The sequence below is a fragment of the Psittacula echo genome, assembly GCF_963264785.1.
Source record: "Psittacula echo genome assembly, chromosome: 13".
NCBI lineage: Eukaryota > Metazoa > Chordata > Aves > Psittaciformes > Psittacidae > Psittacula > Psittacula echo.
Window position 1 is genome coordinate 7,846,231 of NC_137749.1, and position 24,363 is coordinate 7,870,593.

Here is a 24,363-nt window from a genome sequence, read left to right on the forward strand (position 1 = left end):
CTTTTTGGAAGATCTCCCTAGAGGAAGCTGTTTAGCCTCTTCCGTCCATCATGCTACCTATTGTGAAGACAGTGACTTAAATCCAATGTGCCAGCATGACACAAGGGATAGCAATCACAATCACATCAGTCAGGAGAGGTACTCAACAAGAACCATTCTATGCAGCCCTGTGCCCCCAACCACCAGCCTGAGCAAATGCAAGGACAACTTGCACCTAGCTCAGAATAGAGATGGAGGGTATCCAGCATCTGACTACTATCCCTCCTTTACTGCCAGCTGAGCATAATAAATAAAGTCTACCAGGAAGAATACCAGGGGAAAAAAAGGAGATTAGCCAGCAAACAGCTGGCTAAAAAAAAAAAAAAGGCAAAAAAAGCCTACTTTGGCTTGGGTTTTCAAATTCCCTCCCAACAGTCCCATTCTGTTACCTCGAGGGAAAACTCCAGGGTCCATGAAAGTTGCCATGCTGAAGTTTGCCAGCACAAACAAGAACACGAGCCCATTGTACACTGGGATGGCTGGGGAGATGGCTTTTGTCAACCAGGGGCACCTGTGGAGAAGAAAAGTTGTAGGTAAAGGCTCCTTGGCACTAACACCTAGTTTCTTCCCACTCACCAACATCACATAGAGAAGTAGTCTCATCCCCTCCCCACCAGGCATGCAGCAAGGCTGAATATGCAGTTTAACCACAGAAATTTCCATAGAGCCAGTTTCAGTGATCTAAAGTACACTGCAGACAACCTCTGTGAAGCTGCTTTGTTCCATAGCATAGAAAGCACCAATTGTCCACTTGGTTCATAGGGCTTTGCAACCCTATTGACTTATTGCAAATAGCAATGGCATTTTGTTTTTGTTTTACAAACAGCCTGGCATTTTGCTTATCTATCTGTGTAAAAGCTCCATCCCATTATTGCATTTCTGTTTACTGTCTATGTAGCCTTATTGCAGTTGCTGCTACTTTTAGTTTTCACTGGTGTAAAGCAGAATAGGTTTTTTAAACTACTGGTCTCCACAATAGGTACAGAGAGAAGCACACTCACTTATTGCTCTACTTCCCTGAGTGGTTTTTAACTCCAAATAACACTCAGAACCAACACTACAAAACCTCTCCTTGGGCAAAAGTTTAGTCAGACCAAGCATGGACTCTGCAGGTGTCAGGAGAATGTAAGAATGCAGTACTGAAAAGAAAGTGGATAGTGTCTGCCATGTGAACGCTTTGAGAAACACTGGAAAGGCTTGTTGCCCACCCAGTAAATGGGTAAAAAAAAAAAAAAAAAAGTATTGCCCATTACTGAGAGGAACTGACAATAAAGAGTAAAGGAGAAAAAGTAAGAAACTCTGGAAAGAGGACGGAGAAATGCCTATTAGCTACAGGAAAATCGTTCTAACTGCAAAAAAGAACACTTCCTGCCAGCAGAGGAGGGCAGGACCAAGGCAGAAAATAGCCTTGCAGGCAACTTCACCCAATAAAAAGCAGCATTTATTCACTCAGCCATTTACAGCCTCTCTAAAGATTATCTCCAAACACTAGACCAAACCTACTTCTCTGTTCTGCACAAGGGGGTTTAAGTCTTATAGGGCTGTTGAGGGGAAAAATCTGATCAATCTCATGAATCTTGCAAATATAAATAAGGAAACACATGGGACAAAGAATCTCTTTGAATAGAGTAAGACCCCTGACTGAGCAGCTCAGATTTTCACCTGCATTGCCAGCCAGGGCCTCCTCCAAGCTGCTAAGCAGAAAGCGATTCAGCAGCAATACCCTGCTTCCATTAGCATAAACCATGCATTAGCTTACAGATTCTGGATTGTATTTTGCCTGAATTACATCTGCAGTTGATTCCTGTTGTCTGCCAGGCTGAAGCCTGCAGGGAGAAAGCAAAAACAACAACAAACAAGCAGCCTTCTCCCAAATCTAATTTGTGCTGGTTTTGCTCCCAATATGCTGTTTTGAACAGCTGAGAATGGTGTTACTGACCTTGAAGAGACACTGTTAAACACGCTCTTGTGGCCAGCATTAGAAGGACACTGCATTTTCTCCTCCCATTTCTTTGTGAGCAGGCAGGAAGAGATTGTTTTCTGCTCCCCTCCTCTTCACAGCCAGGCTTTTAACATCGCACTGCTGCAAACTGCTTTTAAAAGGGCCTTTCCTTGCATGTGCCTGGCCTGAAGCGAGTAAAAGATGGACAAATGCTACCCAGGGTGACTGAACTGTAAAGCCAAGGCTGACATATGTCTATGGCCGTTGCCAAGCCTCCAGGCTGACTAGAGGAGAAGGAAAAACTAAATCTTCTCACTTGAGTAAGGATGCTCAGCTATAGCCCACAGAGGGGGAGCAGAAGCATGGGGTTTCTCCTGGGACTGGTCTTAGCATGGAAAGTCCCAGGAAATTAACACCTATGAGGAGAATAAGAAATGGCTGGGAGTTCAGTGGAGGAGAGATTCATTTCTGTGTTTCTCTTGCATTTGGGATCTCATCCATGGTGGTCATGGTGCTGGGGTAAGGGAGCAGGTTTTGTAGAAGAGAATGCTGATAGAGATGAACTAGCTCAGACAGACCCGGCTTGACTCCATGAGGCACCCTAAGACCCTTAAGTCTCCCAGGAGGTGGAATTTCAATGTGCAGCAAGGTCATGCTGACTTGCTGCCATGCTCAGTTTTCCTCAAAGCAGCTGCTGATGACTGAAAACCAACTCAAGGCAGAAGTTTCTCACTTGCCATGAAATGTGCTACAATGACCTTGCCAAGCAAGCTGCAAGGCCTGTCACTAACAACAGTTTCTGCCAGCTCCTTTGGAGGAAAGCAAAGTAAGTCTTGAAATAAGCAGTTACAGAATGAACTCAACCCAGGGAAGGGTTCTTCCCTCTAAATTACAGTAAATGGGCATGACTGGCATAATTTCTTCCCATGAAGAAATTGCCTACACAGAGAAAGATTATGAAGTTACCCATTGCTTGTCAAGAAGGGGGGAGAGATTTCCTTGGCAGTAAAGTAAGCTGGCAAATCAAGGGACAGGAAAGCCTTTCTTTACAGATAACTAGTTACTCAGAACAAGATTCTGATGAGAGAGACTGTCTCAGATGATTAATGTAAGCATTTGTTAACGTTCTCATTTGTGATTTACTTTGTCATGTTCCCAGCAAATACATCAAAATACTTTGAAAAACTTTAGCCATAAGCTAAACTGAACAGCTCATTTAATGGGTAAATAGTGGATCTGAAAATACTGCATGGAAGTTGAAATAAAGGATAGAGTGAGTCATTGTACATATTAGCCAGAAGGACTGTTCACAGTCCTTCCATTTTTAATTTCCAGAATCTTTATGCAGCATCACACATTACATAAAATTAGATGGGACAAAAGGGGCCTCATTTGAAAACCAGACTGACCAATAAAACCAGATGTGGAGATCAAGTCCTGGCTCATAACTGTAAGAAGGTCTGAAAAAGAACATAAAATTTCTACTAGGATTCTCAAAAGATGATGCATCCTCCCTGTCCCCCCTGATGCACACATCATTTTAGGCACAGTAACAGAAATTCTAATCCAAGTCTGGCAGGTTGATTTATCACTAATCCATTGTGCAAAAGCCCAGCTTCTGACCCTCTGCACTCTCTGCCTGGAGAAGGAAGCTGCAGAAATGCCTGAGGAGGACTTGTAGTGAGCTTCTTTTCACTTTGGCATATCCCGTTTCCAAGTAATCTGCTTCCAGCAGCTATATGCCAACCTATGGGACAATTCTAGCTGAAATTTCTAACAGAAGTTGTTAAGAATCCAGATAAATAAAACATGGATTCAAAGCTTTCTTGGGTTGGTGAACCCAAAATTTCAAGAGGCTACAGTCTGGTATCTTTAGCTCATCTCACAGTGGAATTATATAGTACGAAGAGTACCACAAATTCTATAGGGCCATATGAATTAAGTAGAGCTAACAGCAGTGTATAGTCCCCTAATGGAGCACTACCACCAGGTTTTCCTGACAGGAAAACTAAACCCCAAGATTTCTGATGTGCACTAGCAGCAAAACCACAATGCCCTAACCCAGAGCTTTTCATTAGAGCTTTATTATTGTCAGAGAAAGCTGCACCCTTTGTGTTTGCTGGAGCATCTGCAGAATCACAGTCACTGCGGAGGTCGAAGGCAATATCCTTGGATCGCTGCAAAGTTAAGTGGTGGAACACAGCACCAGCTGTGCTATGACTTGCTTTTTTGCATAAGCAGCTACACATGCTCACCTGCATATCTACAGCTCCAAAGACTCTCTGTTCCCCATGGCCATTATTCCTCAATGCACAATCAAGTTCAAGGTAGATGTGAAAATAAATGTACAATGGGTGCTCTATTCCAAGTTAGTGTGGATCCCTCACTTGAACCAGGAGACCTGAAGGGTAATATTGCTACTGTACCAGCCATGCTACATCAGGAGTTGCTCAGGAAATGAACTGCTCATCAATGGTTCTGTTTACTGTAGAAATTGAGAGCCAGCACACGCCACAGTGGCACAGTAGGGATAATTATGGATCTCAAGTTCTTCTGAACAAAGCACACAATTACACAGGCAGCATTTTCCTTCTAATTATACTTCTCTAGCACACAGTGATTCTGCGCATAACTCAGAGGAGAGTAATTCAGGGTGACAGATTTAATCTCATTTATCCTGTTTGCTTTTGAAACTCTATCCTAATAAAATGTAAAGTTAAAAAGATTAACAAATAGGATCATACAACTTGCTAGGTGTCAGATAGACTTATACATGATCAGCTGTGTTCCTCTGCTAAATTAAACAACAAATAATCCTTTCTGCTTTTTTGGTTGGTGCTTTGTAGCAAGACATGTTTGTGTTTTATAGTTCATCTAAAATTAAGTAATTGAATAGGTCATTTTTTCTTGAATCCTGCTCTAAATTAAGATCTGGTGTTTTTCATTAAAACCTTACACATGCTTAGAGAGGCATCAGGCCATTGGGGATGGAGCCTGGAATTTCAAGAACCAGGTTTTAGTCTTGGCTCTGACATTAGCTTGCAGAGTGGCTAAAGGCCATCTGCTTCCCCCTTCCACGCCAGTCAGGCCTTTTGCAAATGAGACATGAACTGCTGACAGACCATCTTCCCCACTGCAGGACTGAGAAGGGATCACCTTTGATTTTGCAAATCTCAAAGCATCTCTGTTAGGGCCAGGCTGGTGGCTCTGGTGTTTGGTCTCCTGGAGTCCAGCTCCAGGCACCCACTACCCGTTCCTGAACTGGGCAGATCTGAGGCACACTCCTCCTGCTGATGGGCTGTAGTGTGAGGATGCATCTGTGATTTACCCAGTAAACAAGGCTGGTGGTTCACTTTACACTCTGCTTGGAGCACACTAAGTATGTGCATACAGGGTGCCTCAGGATCCCTTGAGTCTGTAGACGAGAAGCAGAGCATGAAGCAGGAGGCTCCAACCCTTCTCTTTCTAACAGAATGACAGCGAAATTGGCTTGCGTAGCACACAGAGAAGATGTGGAAACCTCAAGAGTACAGGCAGGCACCTAAACGTTGGATAGTTATCCACACCCAATAAGACCCCGAGGATTGCCTATTTGGCTGCTCAGCTGCACCTAATACGTGATCTGAGATTACCGCAGCTTTCCCTCAGTCTCAAATAGATGGCAGATATGCAACACAACAATTTATTTCTGCAGAAATCACAAGGCATGGGTTTAAAACACGGAAGAGAAAGCATCTCTTAACTACAATGAACTTCTTCCACCATTAGAGTAGTAAAACAGTAATATGAAGTAGCTGATTCAATGCATATGTGTAGAAGCAGCTCAGTGAAGTAGGAACTAATGAGGTAAGAGGAGTCAATAAGCGAACATAATTTGACTAAGCACTGGTACTAATCTCACTAAAAATGTTCAAACTGTGTCCATAAACCTGTAGCAGCCTGTCCTGGTTTGACTCCTCTCCAAGAGTTTCTAGCCAAACACAGACTGTTTAGAACATGCACCAATTTGTGCAGTGTAAGACTCATGTAAACCATTTCTGATCATCACCAGATCTGACCAAAGATTTAACTTTTCTAACATTAACCAAATATCCAGGAACCATGGGAGCTGGACCCAGTGTCCTGGGCTGCCTGAAAGCTGCCAGAGTTGTACCTTGAGAAGCACAACAGTCTGGAAGGCTGAGACACATGAACACACAGAGGTGAAAGTCCTCCTAACCCTGCACTGTACCAGCAGGACCATAAATGAAAGGGCCATCAATTGACTGATTCCCAACACCCACATTTTAGAAGAATTTGAAGCTAGATGTAAACAGTGTACCTTAAAACCAGTGTGTACACAGGACAGAGAAGGTGCAAGACAGCATTCTGAAGGCTGTACACCACCCAGTATGCAGCACAGAGCAAAGAAGGGCAGAGCTTAGTGTTTAGTAATGAAAATCCAACACATTTCTCACATATCCCAGTCTGGGTGAGATTTTTCCATTTATATGCTCTTTCCTACCCTGAAATCACAGAAAAATACCTTCCTGGAATAGTAACAGAAGGAAAAAAAAACCAATCCTTTTCCATTTCTTGTCACTACCAAAGATAGATTGGAGATTATTGTACATCTAAAAATATTTTCCAAGGTGGTAAGACATTTCTAGGTTTAACAAGGCATCACTGGGAACAGCCAGGAGAGAACGTATATGAGTGTCATAACCAGCATGAAACAGGATGTCTATTGTGACGATAGCAGGAGGTTCAGGATACGCAGGTCGTTTGCTCAGCTCTGCCAGATTAGATTTTGATAAATGAACTAATTTCTGCACCATATCTTACTCACTGGCAAGATTTCAGTTAATATATTGTTGCCATAGCACTACACCCTCACTGTGAGTTCAGCAGTTGTACTGATAGAAAGTGATATCAAAGTAACAAATCCAAATGTTACATAAAAGTAGAAAAAGGAGAAGTAAATACTGGAAAATTTGCTACTAAAAATCAGAAAATGGTAACAGCTGAATTCCACTTGGAACAGGTCATACTGGTGATAAGTACAAGATACCAAAATAGCTACCCTGGGTTTCCAGGTACAGTTATCCATCACAGGAGGCAAAAAATCACCTTAAACCTCATCACCAAAACCCTCGTGAATTTCATGAGCCCCTTTGTAATTGAAATATAGCTGAACACTAGAGATAGAAGTTCAGATCCATCACCTGCTTAACTGTGTTTAATTATTCACAAGAAATGTGCTAGGCTGAAACTCACTCAGGTTTAACAAGAGCTGATGGGGTTCCAGTGAACTTTCCATTACGCCCTGGACTCCATCCAAAGGCTAGTGGTTCATGTCTGGCAACGTACAGATCAGAGGAACTAAATCAATTCAGAAGTCATCTTGAGATATAATGGTTCTTGGTGAAAAGCCTTATCTGGGCTACACATCACCCACAAAGTAAAATGCATTCTACCCTTTCCACAAAGCTGCTTGAAAGCTCTGGAGCATGTTCTCTTCCTCCCTTTTTAAACAGTCTCTGCTGTTCACAGTACCTCTGAAAAGACACCATTGTTATCTGAATTGATGTGGGAGAAATATAGAGAGGGAACAAGAATACCAATAACCAATTCCAAGTGAGACAAACATATCCATCATCATTCTCAAGTTTAGAAGCCATCCAGCCATCCCAGACCTATTACACAGGCACAGATAGACCCTGCAGCCAGTGGGCAGACACACTCTTCTGAGCTACACACACAATGTGACTTTACATCATGTACACAGTGAGGAGACAGGACTGGAGAGTGCTGGACTCAACACACAGTGCTTTGCAGAGATGCTCTCTGCATTCTCAGTAGCTCCTGGGAGCCCAGAAACCTGGCAGAGCACCTATAAAACTAGCAAAGGCACCAGGTACTGCCAGGATCTGCATTAGATGCTCACAGCAGCAGGGCTGGGCACATTTGCAAACACAGATTAAACCAGCAAAATCCTTCTCTACAGTGCTTTGAAATTTGTGCTGTCCTCCAGTGAACTGAGGACCTACCCAGTCAGTTATCACTTACTGGAATATACAAAAGCCCAGAACAGAGTTTTTTGTTTGGATACACTTGTAAAGAAATATGTTGTAATGGTGTAGCATCACTTGAAATGCCCAGCTTTTTATCTGTACCTCAAACTGAAGGCTTTCATTGCACACTGATTCTAGGATATCTATAGGCTGGATTTCAGAGCACACAGGAACATATTAGGAGAAGGATAATGCTCATATCAAATTGAGACATCAAAGTGAAGGTCTCCACAGCACTTCAAGTGTCTAATGGGCTGCAAGCAGAGTCACCCTGAGCAGCAGTAAACCCTCTATGGCCTCATAGAAAGGAGCCAGTTGCCAATGCATGGGCAACTTAGAGGAACTCTGAGCACAGATATACAGAGTGAGCACTCAGATCCAGAACAAACCCCTTTATGTGAAGGTCCCTGCTTTGCTTTCTCAGCCCTGCACTCTGCAAAGCCTAAAATACTATGTAAGCCGGAATAGGCAAGGACAAGTGTAACCTAGGGCTTCTGAAACATGCACCAACTTTTCATTATCATGCTGAGCAGTGGGAACTGAACCCCATTTTTTGAAGCAGCTGAAAAGACAGCTGAGTGTATGGGTGGTCTTTGGGTCACAACAGAAGAGGAGGACAGTAAGAAGTCCCTGCAAAATAACCACAGTGCAAGAGACATGAGTTGCCCTGTCACACTGGAAGTTTTAAATTCACTTGGTTAGGAAAAGAAGGAACTGCTGCCCAGTAACATTCCTTTGCAGTTCTGTTTGCATATGGCTGGCCACCAGCATCGCTGTACTGCAACAGCTCAATGACTTCCAGCCTGTTCCAAAATTCACATAAGGGAATTCTCAAGCCACAGAAACCTTGCTAAATGGGAAATCAGAGAATTACCTCCGAAAGATGCTGTATGAACCCATAACTCGTAACACAGCCAAGTTCTCAGTGCATGTGGCTGCACTGCCCTCAGTCTGTGCTCCCGTATGTACGGCTTCCAGCAATAATCACAGCCCAGCTGCCCAGCATGGTGTCCAGGGAGGCTGAAAGATACTTCACAGTGTTTGAAGGGGACACATGCTATATAAGCTGAGTTTGTCTGAGCATTTTTGAGGACAGCACATGGAATGCAAACTTGTGCTTCTAACTTGTAAACATCAGAATTATTAGATTAATGCCACATCTACAGTAGCTAAAAAGAGCCAGGCTCTCATCTTGAGTCCACCAGAGTCCCATTTCCTTGCATGACAAAAAAACCCGTTTACTTGGGTTTTATGCCACTAGTGACTCTCATGATCTTTCAGACCTCTCAGCAATCTGTAACCAAAGTTTTTGTTGGATTGATGAAATTGCACTTGTTAGATCCCATGCCTCTCTGATGGAAGAAATGCACAGGCTAGCTTCTCCCTAACTGAGGATGTTCTCCAGTGTTTTCCCTATTGTCCTCATCCTTGTCAACAGACACATAAATCCATCAGCAATGCAGAAAGGTGAGGTAGGCTGCTCCTACAGAACTGTTTTTCAATTAAGTTCAAATTACCAGCAGCTTAATTCAGATGCATTTGAGGTGATCCCAGCTACTGGCACAGAAGGATTTGTACAGACTTTGCTTACTGTATTCCCCAACCACATACTGACAAAACATCTAATATATTCAGTGTCTGAATTCATGAGATAGTGGTGTAGTGGAAGCAAAGCAGCTCCTTGTAAGAATGCTGTGACGAGAGAAACAGGGAAAGAAATATTATGAGATAAGGAGGGGGTGGTGACATCAGTGATAAGATACAGTCTATATTACCCTGTTGAAAAGTTAATTTGACTTTTTAGACATTCCTTTTCCACGAGCCTAGTAGAAAGAAATTAAATTTCACAAGAAATATCATCCCTTTACAGTGACTGGAGAAATTACTTAAATAAAAGACAGCATCTATTAGTTTAAAGCATGTGCCACTTAAATTAACAATGAGCCAATATGCATAAGATTCATTCAATATGAGCTCTGAACTCTGTGATGGTGTCCTCAGGGGAGTAGCAGAGAATGAGGTAACATAACGTGCTTTCCAAGGTGGAGGGCAAAAGAAGAAAAGCAGAAGACACTAGCAGAGAGAGCCCAGCTGTCTGAGCTTGCCCTGGACAGCCTAGGTGCCAGGTCTGCGTCAGAGAGCAAGCTGCCTTGTTAAAGGCTCTGCATTGGAAAGAGCTTCAGGGTCTGCCTGGGGTAGTGGACACTAGCAGGGAATATCTTACTGGAAGACCTCATGTCTCTGGCATGTGTGTCACTTGCTTCATGAACCTGCAGTGAGATGCTAGCCAGCCCTGTCAGGGATGTTGCATGGCCTGAGCTGGAAAGACACAAGGACCATCGAGCTGCAGGCAAGGTCTGACATTGCCACAACAGTTCAGGTGCTTGGGGAGGGCACTCAGCCCAATATCCAGCCAGTGCTGACACACCTACCAGCAGCTCTTCACAGTTCTGGGGCAGCTAGAGAGACTTGTCCAAAGGAAGGGAAGGAAAATCCAGTGAGAGTGGTAACAGCAGTTACATTTCTTCCATGACTTCAGAGAGCTGTTCAGGAAATCTACAACCAATTAAGACCAGCGGTTCCTGCAGACTTGTCTGGATCATGTACAGCCTTTGAAATCTGGAAACTACACCTGTCAGTGGCCTGAATAACACATTTCAGAGCTGCTACAAAAGTTCTTTTATCTATGCAATAGCTGTTATGTAGGGAAAGGAAGGCAGTCCTAATCTGGACTCTTGCTGGAAGATTTCTAGACACATATGCAGCAAAACTAATGCAGCTATTACAACGTGGAAACCTTGGAATATGTCTGAACTGGAAAGATCAGGGACTTCATATTTTACAGAAGAGAAGAACAAAACAAAGAGATAGAGGTATCCTGATTGCAAACAGATATAGAAGACAGGGTAGAATGTGTAAACAATCTCATATAGCAAGTACTGGAGCAAGTATATCATAATAAAACAAATAAAACAATAGCCTCTCTTAGAATCCCATCTTTAGTTTCCCTCTGGAATATGCTCCCAAGGGGGTTTTATGGAAACCTGAACTGGGAGCATGACATTTACATACCTTATTCTCACTACACTGAAAAAGAACATTTGCATAGCTGGGCTAAGAGGGCCCTGATATAGTAATGTATTTAAAGTGGAGGAGAAAAAAAAAATCAAAGTTACTTTAGCTGATATTTAAAAAAAGACAAATGCAAGAGACCTGTTTCATCCTATAAACCAAACTTTGCATTTGGGAAGAACATGGCCCTGTGGCTGCCTGCTTAGGGACATTTCACCCCTTCTCAAGCCACCAGCTGGTATCAACCACCTCTCGAGACAGGACATAGAGAAGAATCATCTGATTCAGCTTACTTTGGCAACACCTTTGTTTTTGACCTAACTACCATGGCCAAGGTAACAAAACAGAATAGGACTGTTTTGTCATCCAATCCAATCCAGCACCCCACTATCACAGACCCACAGGCACCAACTCGCCCAGCCATGCACTGTTTGCTGTTCAAACCAAGCAACACTTTATACACCAGCTCTTTTCTCTGCAGGATGGATGCCAGCAACAGCAGGGCAGAACAGAGGTCCTCTCAAACCAGTTCACAGCCCGTTTCTGCTGGAAGATTGGAGCTGTCATGGGCACAAGGAGACAGCAGAAAAATCCTCGTTTCTTCCAGCAGAGGGTATTGGGACACACAAGCCAGCAAGGAAATGCAAGCAAGAAGTACGCAGTTCAAAACAAAACCAAAGGTGCAATAACAATAATTACACAAAAAGACACTGCTTAGCCCGGTGGAAATGTTACAAACCTAAATTAATTCTGTATTTGCCTTCATCAAATTCAAAAATACATCAAATTCCAGCTTGTTCTCATTATCTCCACCCTTCCCCAGCAACATCACCATCTTCATTCCCTGTTCTAGTTTTGGGAAGGAACATCCTCAGGCAGCAGCAGGGTCAGAACAGCCTTTTTTCTGAATCTATACTAGATATCTGTCTTCTCTTTCCCTCTATGGAGCTATTTTGCTTTCCTTGAGTCTCCTATAGAAATCACCAAATAGCTTTCAGGCTCTGTTTCCTTTTTTCTCCCTCCCATTGTCCTGGTGCTAAATTAAATGACTGAGCAGCAATACACACATCTTCATGCAGCAGAAGCACATGGTACTATTGCTGCTTTAATTTTGATGTGGGGCTACACAAAGGCATTCTCAGGTGCTTCAATGGGTCTCACAGCCCATGGGCAGATCTGCAGACAGATGTCCCTGGCTCAGAGGCAAAGCTGACACATGCAGGAGATTCATGGCTCTTCCCTCCCATACACTCTCTTGAGAGGTACCAAAAGGAGCTGCTACAGTACAGGCACAGCCACAGCCTTGTCAAACTATTAAATTACTGTGACCCCCTGGCTTAGATTAAGCATTTGCAATTTTAACAGCACAACCCAAGCCCAAGTCCCAAGCCTCCCCTGCCTGCACATCTCTAGCTGCAGCATCTCCGCTTGGCATCTAACAGGATTAGGGCAGGCTTCTGGAGGCAGCTTCTCCTGCAAGTAAAATCTTATTACAGGAGCTTTCAAACCCAAAATTGCTTTTGGGGAGCCATAAAAACCTAAAACAACCCACAGTGACTGTCACATTAACAGCAATTTTTTTATTTAAATGATGAAACATAGCATCTCATCTTAAGCCTAAATGTTTCTGCCAGCTTGGACAAAATATAAAGAAAGTCTTCCAATATTTGTTTTGGTGCACAGGTATTCATTTCAGGTTGACAGAAAATGAAATTACTTTGCTTAGAAAACATCCTAGGAGAAGATAGCATCTTAATTACAGAGACAGGGAAATGGGATTCAGCCTGCTATACAGATTTGTTTCTTGCCGATTCCACTCTAAAGTGCACCAAGGTGGGGATCTCGCCAGCAGCCATGGAAGTGTCCTTGCTTTACTTGTGTATTATCTGCTCTACCCTAAACTCATCATTTTTAAAGACAAAGGAGTAGCTTGCTTGCTCACATACTGCAGTGGACCTAGGGTAGATGTTTTCTCAACTAATAGCTCAGTACTCACTAAAAGGCCTTGTGAATTGGGGGCATGTAAGAACCACAGCGATCAGAAAGGTTACAGTTAATGCTCTGGGCCTGATGAACTAAGTACCTCCCAACTCTGTTGCCATAATTCAGGAACATGAGCCAGGATTAAAGTTACCTGAGATGCATTAACAAAGCTTAATACATTCCAGAGTCAAAATGGGACAATTAGCAGCTCCTGTACCAAAACAGATGACTATGGAAATGGCGTATGTGTCACCATCTGCTAACAATATGCAACAGGCAAACCAATTCAGGGGAAAAAAAAAATAGAAAAAAACCATTTCTTGATGAAACTTGTTCCCATTTCCAAGAATCAAAGTGAATATTCAGTTTAAGCATTACACTTTCCAGATTCCCAGCTGGGACCAGAATGAGAAGCATCAAACATCTTATGATTTAACTGTTGAGAAATTTCCAGGCCAAACTTTCAAGCAAGAGGTTTCGATACAGATCTGAACTGTGGTATGTTTTGTCTATGGAGTTCTCCCATTGCTTCCAATAGCAATAGTTAGCATTAGTATGTGTACTTTTAAAATACCCAGTTGCTCCTGAACTTTGCTGACGACCATAATTCATGCTTTTTTCCCTTGATCTAATTTAAAGGGTAGGGGCCATCATCATTCTGCTCTTCAGAAGAATCCGACCATTTACTTCTTGCTGAACAGCTGTCAGAGTGTAATGAAAATAATTTACTGTTCCATTTTTCTGAAAGAACCCCTTATCCCTCCTGCCCTTCCTCCCTCAAATATTTCTTGAAAACCATATGCCACAAGCAAACTAGTCTTGACTTATACCAGCAAATGTCTCAGACTCTGGGATACCTTACTTGCCTTTACATTCCTCTCCAACAGCAGTCTACCATCATGGTGAGCGGAAGTGTGAAACTGTACATCACAGAAGAACAGCCACAGAGATATAAGCAAAACTGTGCTTTGGTCTCCTTTAATTTGAGGGGATAATAATAATAATGATATCCCAGTCACTACAGCCCTTTTCTAAAGCTGTTTTAAAGATATGTTAGATAACACAAACAGCTCCAATTTTCCTGGTCTCATACATATCTCTCAAAATCGTTGGTACGTGTTTGGTTTTAACATGCCTACTGGAAAATCCAAGCACAGAGCCACAATTTATATCCTCAAGAAAACTTTGAAGGAAACTCAGAACTTCTCAAAATGCTGAACATTGTACCTGACTCCAAAGGCCAATAACACGGTAAAAATGAACCACATTCTGGAAAGTTAAATCCCTGAAGTGCCATTTGGTGAATATGAAAAGCAATTTCTTTTTCAGAGCCAAAAAGGTCATTTTTTTTCATGTCTTAATTCCAGCATGCACATTTGAATCCTACAAAAATATTTTTTCATTCACTCATTGGACTAAAAGAAGTTCCTTTTTTACTTACCTGAAGTACAGTCAAGTAGCAAGAGACCTGGTCAAGGGTTATTTTTTCCACAATTCAGCAATTTTTTTACTCTGGGACCACCTCACTTTTAACATTAACTGCCCCCCCTCAGCAGTGTTGGGAGGTTTTTCTTTTAAAAGACTACAACAGTATGTCAAAAAAAATTAATTGGAAGTGTTTTAGCCAGTCTCAAGTTCACCAGCTAGGGATAGACAGATTTACTCCAAGAATGGCTGAAATCAGTGATTATCAGCAACAGACTAGTAAATCCTTAAATCAAGAGATTTACACTGCTGCAGGTCAGGCATGGAGATGCAGATGTGGAGTGGGGCCCACTCTCTTCATCTTGTATCACAGCAGCTCTCCCAAAGCTTCTCACTTGTGATGTTATACCTCATTTTCTGACATGATTACAGGCTTCTCTCCATATGCTACAGTTAAGAAAAGTGCCTTTTACATTGTTCCTCAGGCATGTGTGACATTCTCAATTTATCAGCTCCTGTCTGCTGTTTCACATTAAACATATGTACCAGCAGGGCTTTTTTTTTTTTTTTACAATACTGGATCAATCAAGTAATTGACACATTAACAAATCTGTTTGCTTTTCATGGTGCTTTGCTTCGGGTTTTTGTAATTAAACAAAAGACTGTTTGACTGCTGCTTTTTCCGTCAAAATGAAGCACTGCCCATATAGGCACTTTAACTCTGTATCTCCTTTCTAAAGCATTGTGTTCTCTCTTCTCCCTCCCCATGACAGCTCAAGGCAAACCACAGTCTCTAGGACATCTGGAGGCTGTGGTCTGTGAATCCCTTCCAGCCACGAACAAAAGCAATCATCTTTGCTGAATTAATAAATACTTGAGACTTGTTAGCATTTCTGAATTGCAAAACTCTCTCTGCTTGCAAAGGCTATACAGAAAACAGCTATCCTTCAAAAGGTTATTAAAAAGGAAAGCAAAAGCTCCATGTTGTCTTAACTGTGCAAGATGAGAAAATGCATCTGCCTTGTGTCTTCAGTAATTGCTACACAGCAAGTCCGTTAGTATTCCTTGCTTCTCCTGGATTCACATAACCATGGCCTAGTTTTCCAGGGACTTATTGCCAAAGTTGAGGAGAAAAAAAAAGACTAGAGATAATGATATGTATATGCTAAAGATACAGTGAACACAGCCAGCAAAAAAATGCAAGTATCCTCATTCTGAATGGTAAGAGATGCCAAGACAGAACCCTACCTTGAACTGCAAATGTTTTAAATTATTCACAGTTTCTGCCAGCAAGACAGGAAGGAGTTAAAGTGAATCCAGAACATCTTAACAGACCTAGAAAAAGCAAAGTCTGTCCAAACAGTGTGCTCCCGTGGAGCTTGCGTACCACTCCTCCCTCCGGGATGAGGGCCAGTAGGGCATCTGTGTAGTTAAATCACTGCAACAAAGTTGTGCCCTTCTTAAAAGTCAGTCTGGATGTGCACTTCTGGCAGAAAGGCTGCCTGGGCAGCAGAGGGGAGGAGTAGGCGGGAGGAGCAGGTGAGAGGAGCAGATTCACTTTCTGCCAGGATTCTGTTTCCTACATGTTCGACTCGACTCGACTCTGAACGCTCGCCTTCACAAACATTGAATTGTTTGAATTACATATCATCTCATGTTGCTCATTTACGACAGCACAACTAGTGACAAAGAAAAGAACTTTAAAGTGCTCAGCTCCCTTCAAGCAGGAAGAGACCTGTGGTGAAAGGCTGCAAAATGCATGACTTGTTTTTCCACCACCCCACGATGCACACATACCACACTGAGTTCAGGAAACTCCAGCAAAACTCTGCATACAGGCTCTGAGCACGTGTTTTATCTCCAGCTCCCCCTCCCCAGGTCAGGAGTACAAATCACAAAAAGCAGAACCTCTCTGGAACATCTCTCTAGCAAATTGTTGTAATTTCCCATCTGTCTTCAGCTTGGATGGCTTTGCCAGGTCCATAGGGGATGATTTACAGCATTCATTTTGGATTAAGGGTTCCTGAACTGTGACTCAGGAGACAGAGTAAATAATCTGCAGCTGCCTCACAGAGCCATGTTAAATGGTGAAAGTGCCTGTCCCATGGGGCTCTGCCAGTGAGTCCTGAATGAGTCTGAATCCAACAGCTACGACCTAATCTAAAATTTTAGGAATCGATTAGCGTGTTGAGTTGATTTGCACACTGGTAAAAATGGGACAGATCTGTTGAGTAATCCAATTGCAAAGAACATGGTTTGTCCAGACATCTTTTTTTGAACTAGTCAAGCTGTTGGCTGAACAAGCCAACATAGTTTTCTCTATTAGTGAAATCTATTGTTTGTCATTTGGTTTTGTGTTGGAAGCTACTTCTAACACCACACCTTGCTTTGTGTGCGAACAACATTACAGTAACTGTCAAGCCAAACACAACTGTTTGTAACTGCAGCGTGACTGCACAGAAGGCAAAATAAGAACTGCATCCTCTGGATCAAAAGGCTTTTCCACAAGAACACATTCATTTGCTCATTATTTCTCTGGCAGCTTCTGAATTCTGGGGATTTCTGGATTTCGCAGTAGGCACAAAGTCCTTTTTCTAGTAAACAGGAAAGGCATGTTTTACATTTGTCTTTTCTGATACCATTTGCTATATATTCAGTCAAAGGCAACCATACAGTACCATAACAACATGGTACTTCACCTTCCCTTCCATTTCCAGTTTCCACACTGTCACATTTTAGTCAATGAGTTGTTGCTAAGCTGTCTCCAGTGCTCCATGAACTTTCCTGTATCATATCCCTCACAAGTGGGGGCTAGACTGCGAGAGTCACCTTGAAAGGTTTTGCTCCTTGAGCATCCCCTTTCTGCAGCATGGGTACACCCTTATAGGTGGTGCTGCCAGCTAGTACTGGATAATTAACTGCAGTCTGGTAGAAAAATTGCATTAGCATAGCCAAGCCTCACATCGATCTACCAGAGCAAATCTGCAATGCAGATGCAGAAGCCTATTTAGCCAGTTCATTTAAGTATTTTAGGTTCAGTAACTGAAGCAACTCTACTAGCTTGCTGCTCAGCATCTTCCACGCTGTGGAAGATTCTTCATAATCTACCATAATTCTTGGTTACTGGGTGGTCTCCATGTAGAAGCACTGTTGTTTTGAAACAGTGAAAGCAGTCGTGCCTGCAGTGTTTGCAGGCTTCTGAGATACAACACAGGAACTAAGTAAGCATAAAGAAACACAGAACTGTTTGTATTATAACCATTTAGTGCTACCTCATCTGCCATCGTGGCTGAGAGAGGAAAAGGGTTCAAGTGAGGATACATGCTCAGTGTCAGTTATGCTCTCTACAATGTGGCTGCAAACTCCAGCCCTTCAGAGCTTTTGTGACCTAAACCAATTGCTGCAACTCCACCATGTAGGGCTCCAGGACTATTTTATATTTACATTTAAGCCAAATCACAACATTTTCAACATGGACTTTGAAATTCATTGATAACATAAAACAGACTAATAGGCCAACATTTCTACCCAAGCACACAAGAAGGCAGTTTTTCCTGTGGATGAGTGCATCTCTTCCTTCTGTATATAGATCTGACCAGAACAGGATTGATTGTAGTACCAAGTGCAGGGAATCAAAAAGCCTACCTGCCAGCACAGCTGGAATTGAGCACCAGCTGGAGCCAGCCTCTACCGTGCTCTAAAAAGGAAGACAACAGCCTCAAATCTGTGCCTTCTAGAGAAGATGGCCAGCAACAGTGTCACCAACATCTTACTACACAAGATGGCCCCTTCTACAGAACAGCACGCAGAAAGGAAAGTGTGGCTTTTACAGATTTTTCTACGACATCCAACTGCACCAAGGACTGAACTAGTTAAATCACTGCTCCATGCCAGCTGATGAATTCCGTTCAGAAACTAAGTAAGCAGTTTGGAAAAGGTTTGATTAGAGCTGCCTGGGGGCCTGGCAAGATGCAGGAAACTTCTGTGACCCAATTATACTGCTGATCAGAAGCCTCTTCCCAGCAGACGGTGGGATGGTGCATGAGAAAAGACAGTGAAATTCTAGGGGAAAGCTCTCCACAGAAATACTCTGTAGTTCACTGTCTCCAATTTTCATTACCACCACCATGCAGCATCACAGATTTTTTGGGCTCTTGTCTACCAAGAACACTAAAGCTTCCTCATGCAGTTCCTATCACTTTTGCTTTGAACTTGTTTCCTTCATTGGAACATTTCTGTAACTCTGAATGATTGTGCATGCTATGAACATGTCAGGAACACTCCCTGTGCTGGACTATTTGAAAATTGTTCACTTTTGACAAGAATGAAAGCTCAGAAAGAAGCTCCTGATGGAGCAGAAGTGATGATATTAAAGTCCTCCAGCCATGAAAGACAAAAATAATTTAGTTGGATCATCAAGTAGACGCTTGGAACATATGTCAAGACCAGATCAAACCAGCCAGTTGTTGCTGTTATCTACTTAATCTTCTGTTGTGTGGAAAAGGGAGTTAGGAAATTCTTTTCAGCCAATGCAAGTGTCTAAGCCAATGCCCAAGGCAAATTATGCTCTAAACAATAAGGCATTTTGTCTAACTCTGTAATAAATACTGAATTTGCAAAGACAGCTATTTGGTTGCAGTCTCCTCTTGCAATTTCCAGTCAATAATTAATATTTACATAAATGCATCATCCTACCTCATCCCCCCACCCTCAAGTCTCATCCCCTTCAGAAAGCAGGCATGAGGTAGGAAATGGGGACTTTTAACCCCTGAAACAAAAAATCAGGCCACTTCCTAGAGAGCTGCCACATGGTGTCTATTGAAAAAAATGACATTCAATAGAGGCACAATAGCACACAAGATCCATTTGTGGATTTTTACTTTCGAGTTATTGAAATCTTTTCACAAGAATATCAATCATAGAACAGTTTCATTGCAGAAACTGTTTCATTGATCTTTTGGAAGCTATATTATTCATACAGTAGATTAACCGATTTTTGTTAGCCCTACCTATTGATTGTGAAAAGCTAACAAAATGCAACTCTGGCTGGAAACTGTACATCCAAATCTGCACATTTATACTGAAGACACCAATGAACCGAGTCAAATCCACACACAGAAGTCTTAAAGGGACATTACCCTGGAGGTACACTTATCTTCCTGTATGTTCAGTAAAGTTCTATGATCTGTCTTTGGCAGCACAGAACATAAGGAGCATGATATTCATAGATTACAAGATGCACTGTAGAAAGACAGGAGTATATTAAGTTCTACAATATTTAATAACCCCCAAAATGCAGGGTTCTGGAAGCTCACATATGATACTTTGCCAAGCACAGAGTTATCCATTCTTCTACTCACACCAAACTCTGCTAAATTTCCATTCCAAGACCACTGAAACTCCTTGAATGAACATGAATGGGCATGGTTGGTTGCAGACAGGAGCAGACATACTAAGCTTGCCTTTTTCTGCACCACAAGCACTCCTGCCTATGCCCACATGTCTGCATGATGGCACAGCACACTAGGGATGCTCACCCAGTCACTGCTGAACATTCTGAGGATAAAAAAGTTTGGAATCTAGCATCATCCCTCTGAAAAAATAAAAAAGGTAATTTTTTCCTATATGATTCACAGCAAGGCAACAACCTCTTGCAGTCATTATGTTCAGCAGGATGAGCGCAAATCTTTAACTTGATCCTTTTAGAATCCAACTTGCATATAGCCACTCTAAGGCTAAAATAAATACATCCTAATATAACCACAGACCATTAATGGTTTGGATCTATAGCTTGAAAACTCGGGTATTTGATGTGCTATTGAAACTGTAGATGCTTGAAATGTGCAAGGAAAAAAAGAATGTGAGCCCCAATATGGCTCTTATACCCAGGTGCATCTGGCTTCCTCTTCCCTAATTCTTCACCAGGCACATTGACAAGCGTGTTTTCCTAGTTTGGTTTCCTGGGAGTCTCTATTGGCTGCACATCAAGCCAAATGTTCATTTTGCTATCGACATAGCCAGGAGGCTGAGAGATGCTAGCCAACCCTTGTTCAACTAGTGTTACTGCTTTACAACATGTCATGCTTGGTAGTATTGAAAGGAAAAGCCAATAAAAGGAAAAAATTAATCTTGTGATTAGACACAACACTTTGGATTGCTGGCTGCTGACACTGGCACCATGCCACCCTCTCTGAGGGCAGAACAGAACCTGTCTGCTGTCTTCACCAACAAAAGGATTTCTACAAAATAAGGGTCTCTTGCTATGAATGATCAAAATGAGCAGCTTGGCAAGGAGACCTGGCCAGTCATCAATTACAGCTTTGTTCTATCCCAACTTAAAGCTGGTATTGTCCAGTTCCAGACTGAGATGATCCAAGTCCTGCTCTTACGGAATTTCTGCATATCAAGTAAGTTACAGCTAAATTCACAATATACAGAATTTGTAGCAAATTTGTAAGAGAATGAAAGTTTGAAAACTTATTTCTAAGGTATTCGCTTGTGTCAATGCAGAGTACAGAATGTTTTAAAATCTGAATCCTCAGGGCTTGCTAAGCACCTGCTCCCTCAAAAACAGGCTTATGTGCCATTGAAAGATTTGTGCTGATCCTTTGGAAAGGGATTAATTCCTTTTCAACTATGACTATTTGCATAGGATACTGTGTTAGTTATGTCAAAGTCCTCTTTGATACTTGCACTCATGCATAAACTGTAGGTTTTGTGATCAGTTATACAATGTTCACTTTAATACTGGCAAATGTTATGTCTGATTTAAACTCTGCTTAGAAGGTATCCCTTAGAGAAATGCAGATATGCAAATGTACTTAGTGAAAACAAGAAAGCTCATAAGCATGATCAAATTAGAACACACTTTTGAATGACTTATCATCATTGTGTTAGAAGAATATGACAGAAACTCCATATTACAAACAGCAGGATCTGGCCTCTATGCTACTTGCAAATGGAATCCCCCATTTTCCAGTCCTGCTCTCCCTCTTTCCACACATTCTTTAGTTGACCACAAAATCTCATCACTTTATACATGCAGTATTTTCTTAACGTTTAACAGCAATAAGCACTGAACAGTCCTTCCTGGTCCAAAAAATTATTAGCTATGGCAAATCATGTGAGTGACCAATATAACACCATCACCACCAAAACCATCAACAAGACCTTCACACAAAAACATTTTAAACATGAAGAAATCCAGACCCAGGACACTAATGCTTCTGAGTCCTTATTTCAGTATGTTTGCTGAGATGTTACAGTATACCCACTAGTTTTGGCAGTCTCAGTGTGATGAATGATGCTTCTTATAAATCAGCTTTCTAAAAATCAGTTCCATCCAGCAGCTGTATATGGCTGTCTCCCAAGAACTGTGATGACATATCTGCTTCCCAGTAATAAATGGTAAAGATACGACTGCTTTCAAAAACCCCCACTATCTTCACGGAAACCTCTCCATTTGTATGTTTCATTACTTTCAGCTATTCCTAAATTGCACCAAAGGGGACACTGGGACATCTCACTAAGAGGGTTGTGAAGACATAAATACTGTGACAAGAAGAAACCTTTGACCAAACTTTTGATGACGAATAGCAAAATAACAGTTTCTGGAATCAATTTCTCAAGCTTTGATAGACAAAAATGGTTCCAAGACATAAACCACAATCTGAAATGGAGTACAACCTCTTTGTTCGTGTGCTTTCCCTGCTGAAGTAACCTTAAGAAACTGTTCTTCAGCTCACCAAGCAAGAAAAACCATGTGTTGATAGAAAAGTTGTGTTACCTAATGCTATGAATCTATGAAAGTGATAAATAGCCCTAATGCTGATGCAGCCACTGAGAAGATGCTGTCAGATCATTAAGGTGATTTGTCAGTGTTCAAAGATGTTGAATTTTCTATCTTCCACTTCCTCCCTCAGGCTCCTTGCACATGCACATGTCCTCCAAAGCCATCTTTCATTACAGCCTGAAAAATCATATTTTTCCTCCTTTCCTCCCAGTTCACCTTAAAAATTTGCTAAGCTTCCAGAGATGATTTTCAGCTCAATATCTCCCTTCTGAGAGAGGCTGGCTTTGTGCACAAGCATTTCTTAGCAAGTTTAGGCTAACACATTGGACTGTGATTATCATGTTCAGTGTTCTTAGGAAATTCTTTGCTGCTGCAGGAGCTGAATGCAGCCATCCTATATGTGGAGTTTTTCCCCCTCTTGTGATTACAGACAATAAATAATGCTTATGTATGCTTTTTACAGAGCTGCAGACTGGTATGAGATTAATTCTAAAACCTATTTTATCAGATTAGTCTGATTAACTTGGGATGTCAGATCTGTTCTGCAAGAAATACTAAAAATCTCTCTCATCTCAAACACATCATAACAGACAAACAAGGGTCCTACTAAAACCCAGAAGTGGGCACTAAGACCATGACAAACAGAAATAGTAAAAGCACAAAGAAGCACCAGGAAAGCTTCTCCAGGAATACTCTACCATGACCAATGTGCCTATGACTTTGCTAAGTAACACTGCAAGATACCATTAAGGTTTTTTACTTACGTAAGCAATTCTACTTAGACCAAAGTGACTGCACGTATGAGTAACCTGCCAGGGATGTTTTCAGCTATTAGAGTTCATGGTCTAATCCCACAGATACAGGTAAGAAGGTAACTGGAGCATTCGTCATGTTGTACACAGGGTGAATGCTCTTCTGACTTAAATCATAATGCTCGAACTGAGATATCTCACAGGAGACAAGAGGAATAGACACAAAGATTATAGTGTGAGAAAGGATCTTCAAAAACACAGTATAGAGAAAGTGGTTTTCATACTTGTGCCACTAGGATAATTTCTACTGGAAAAATCCATTCCTGCTGTACACTAGTACTCTGCATACAGTGAACATAACCCCAAACAAAGTGATATCAGCTAAGCCACACAGAAAAGCAGATACCTTTATGTTCTTAAGCAAAGCTACCTTTTGACCTGGTAGGGCAAGGGTGGAGACACAGCAACCTCATTTTTGTCTCAAGAATCTGCCTTCCTGTATTTCAGCAGCAGCTCTGCACTGCACTGATCTTTGCAAATGCTTCACAACATGGACTGGCTGGGCCTCAGGACAGCTGAAAACAACTCCAGTGGAAACTGCCTTTGTGTGCTTGACACTTCGTTTTCAGACCAACTGTCATCTTAGTATTAACAATGCAATGGCAGTTCTACTGTGGAACGAATTCCTCATAAATATGGATTTGCAAAACTGAAATGCCTAGGTAATGAAGACAGCTGAGACACAACCCCACATATTTAAGACTGGTTGCAAAATGTGACCAGACTGACAGCATACAACATCTTTATAAAACTCAAATATGAGAAATATGCATTTAAACAACACAGCAAGAACAAAAGTAGCATTAGAAGACTCAAATGAATCCAAGTCGCAGATATGTAAATGCAGTATTTTATTATTGCACTACATTTTCAGGCTGTATGAGTAATTGTACATATATTCTGTGGTTGTACTAAGCCATTGTGACAACTATGACTTTATTGTGGCAACAAAATGCCAAGAAATCCCTTAAGATTAAGCAATAATTTCTGACACTGCAATCCTGCAGCTATCTCCACAAGCAAATAAATGAAAATGCTGCACTGCCTCCTGCTACATTCTGGAGAGCTGTGTCAGGCAATGCAGCATGTCCAGGAAAAACTCTGAAGATGCATAGCCAGTTACTGACAACTGTCAACCAGCAATAACATACACACTGCCACTTCCTGAAGTGGTTCAGGTAGGCTTGCAACAGAAATGCTACACTGTATTCCCCTGAAGATGTGAAAATTATCTTCTAAAAAGAT

General features: G+C 41.8%; 1 protein-coding gene across 2 annotated transcripts in view; it reads right to left on the minus strand.

Annotated features, from left to right (window-relative positions):
- Nucleotides 1-24,363, minus strand: part of ZDHHC8 (zDHHC palmitoyltransferase 8) — a gene marked incomplete at both ends in the record, with an annotated part of 112,585 nt that overhangs the window by 21,799 nt on the left and 66,423 nt on the right. For both annotated transcript variants that reach the window (XM_080628640.1, XM_080628639.1), the window contains one exon: nt 429-550. In XM_080628640.1, the coding sequence (XP_080484766.1) occupies nt 429-550 (122 nt within the window). The remainder of the gene's footprint in view (nt 1-428; nt 551-24,363) is intronic.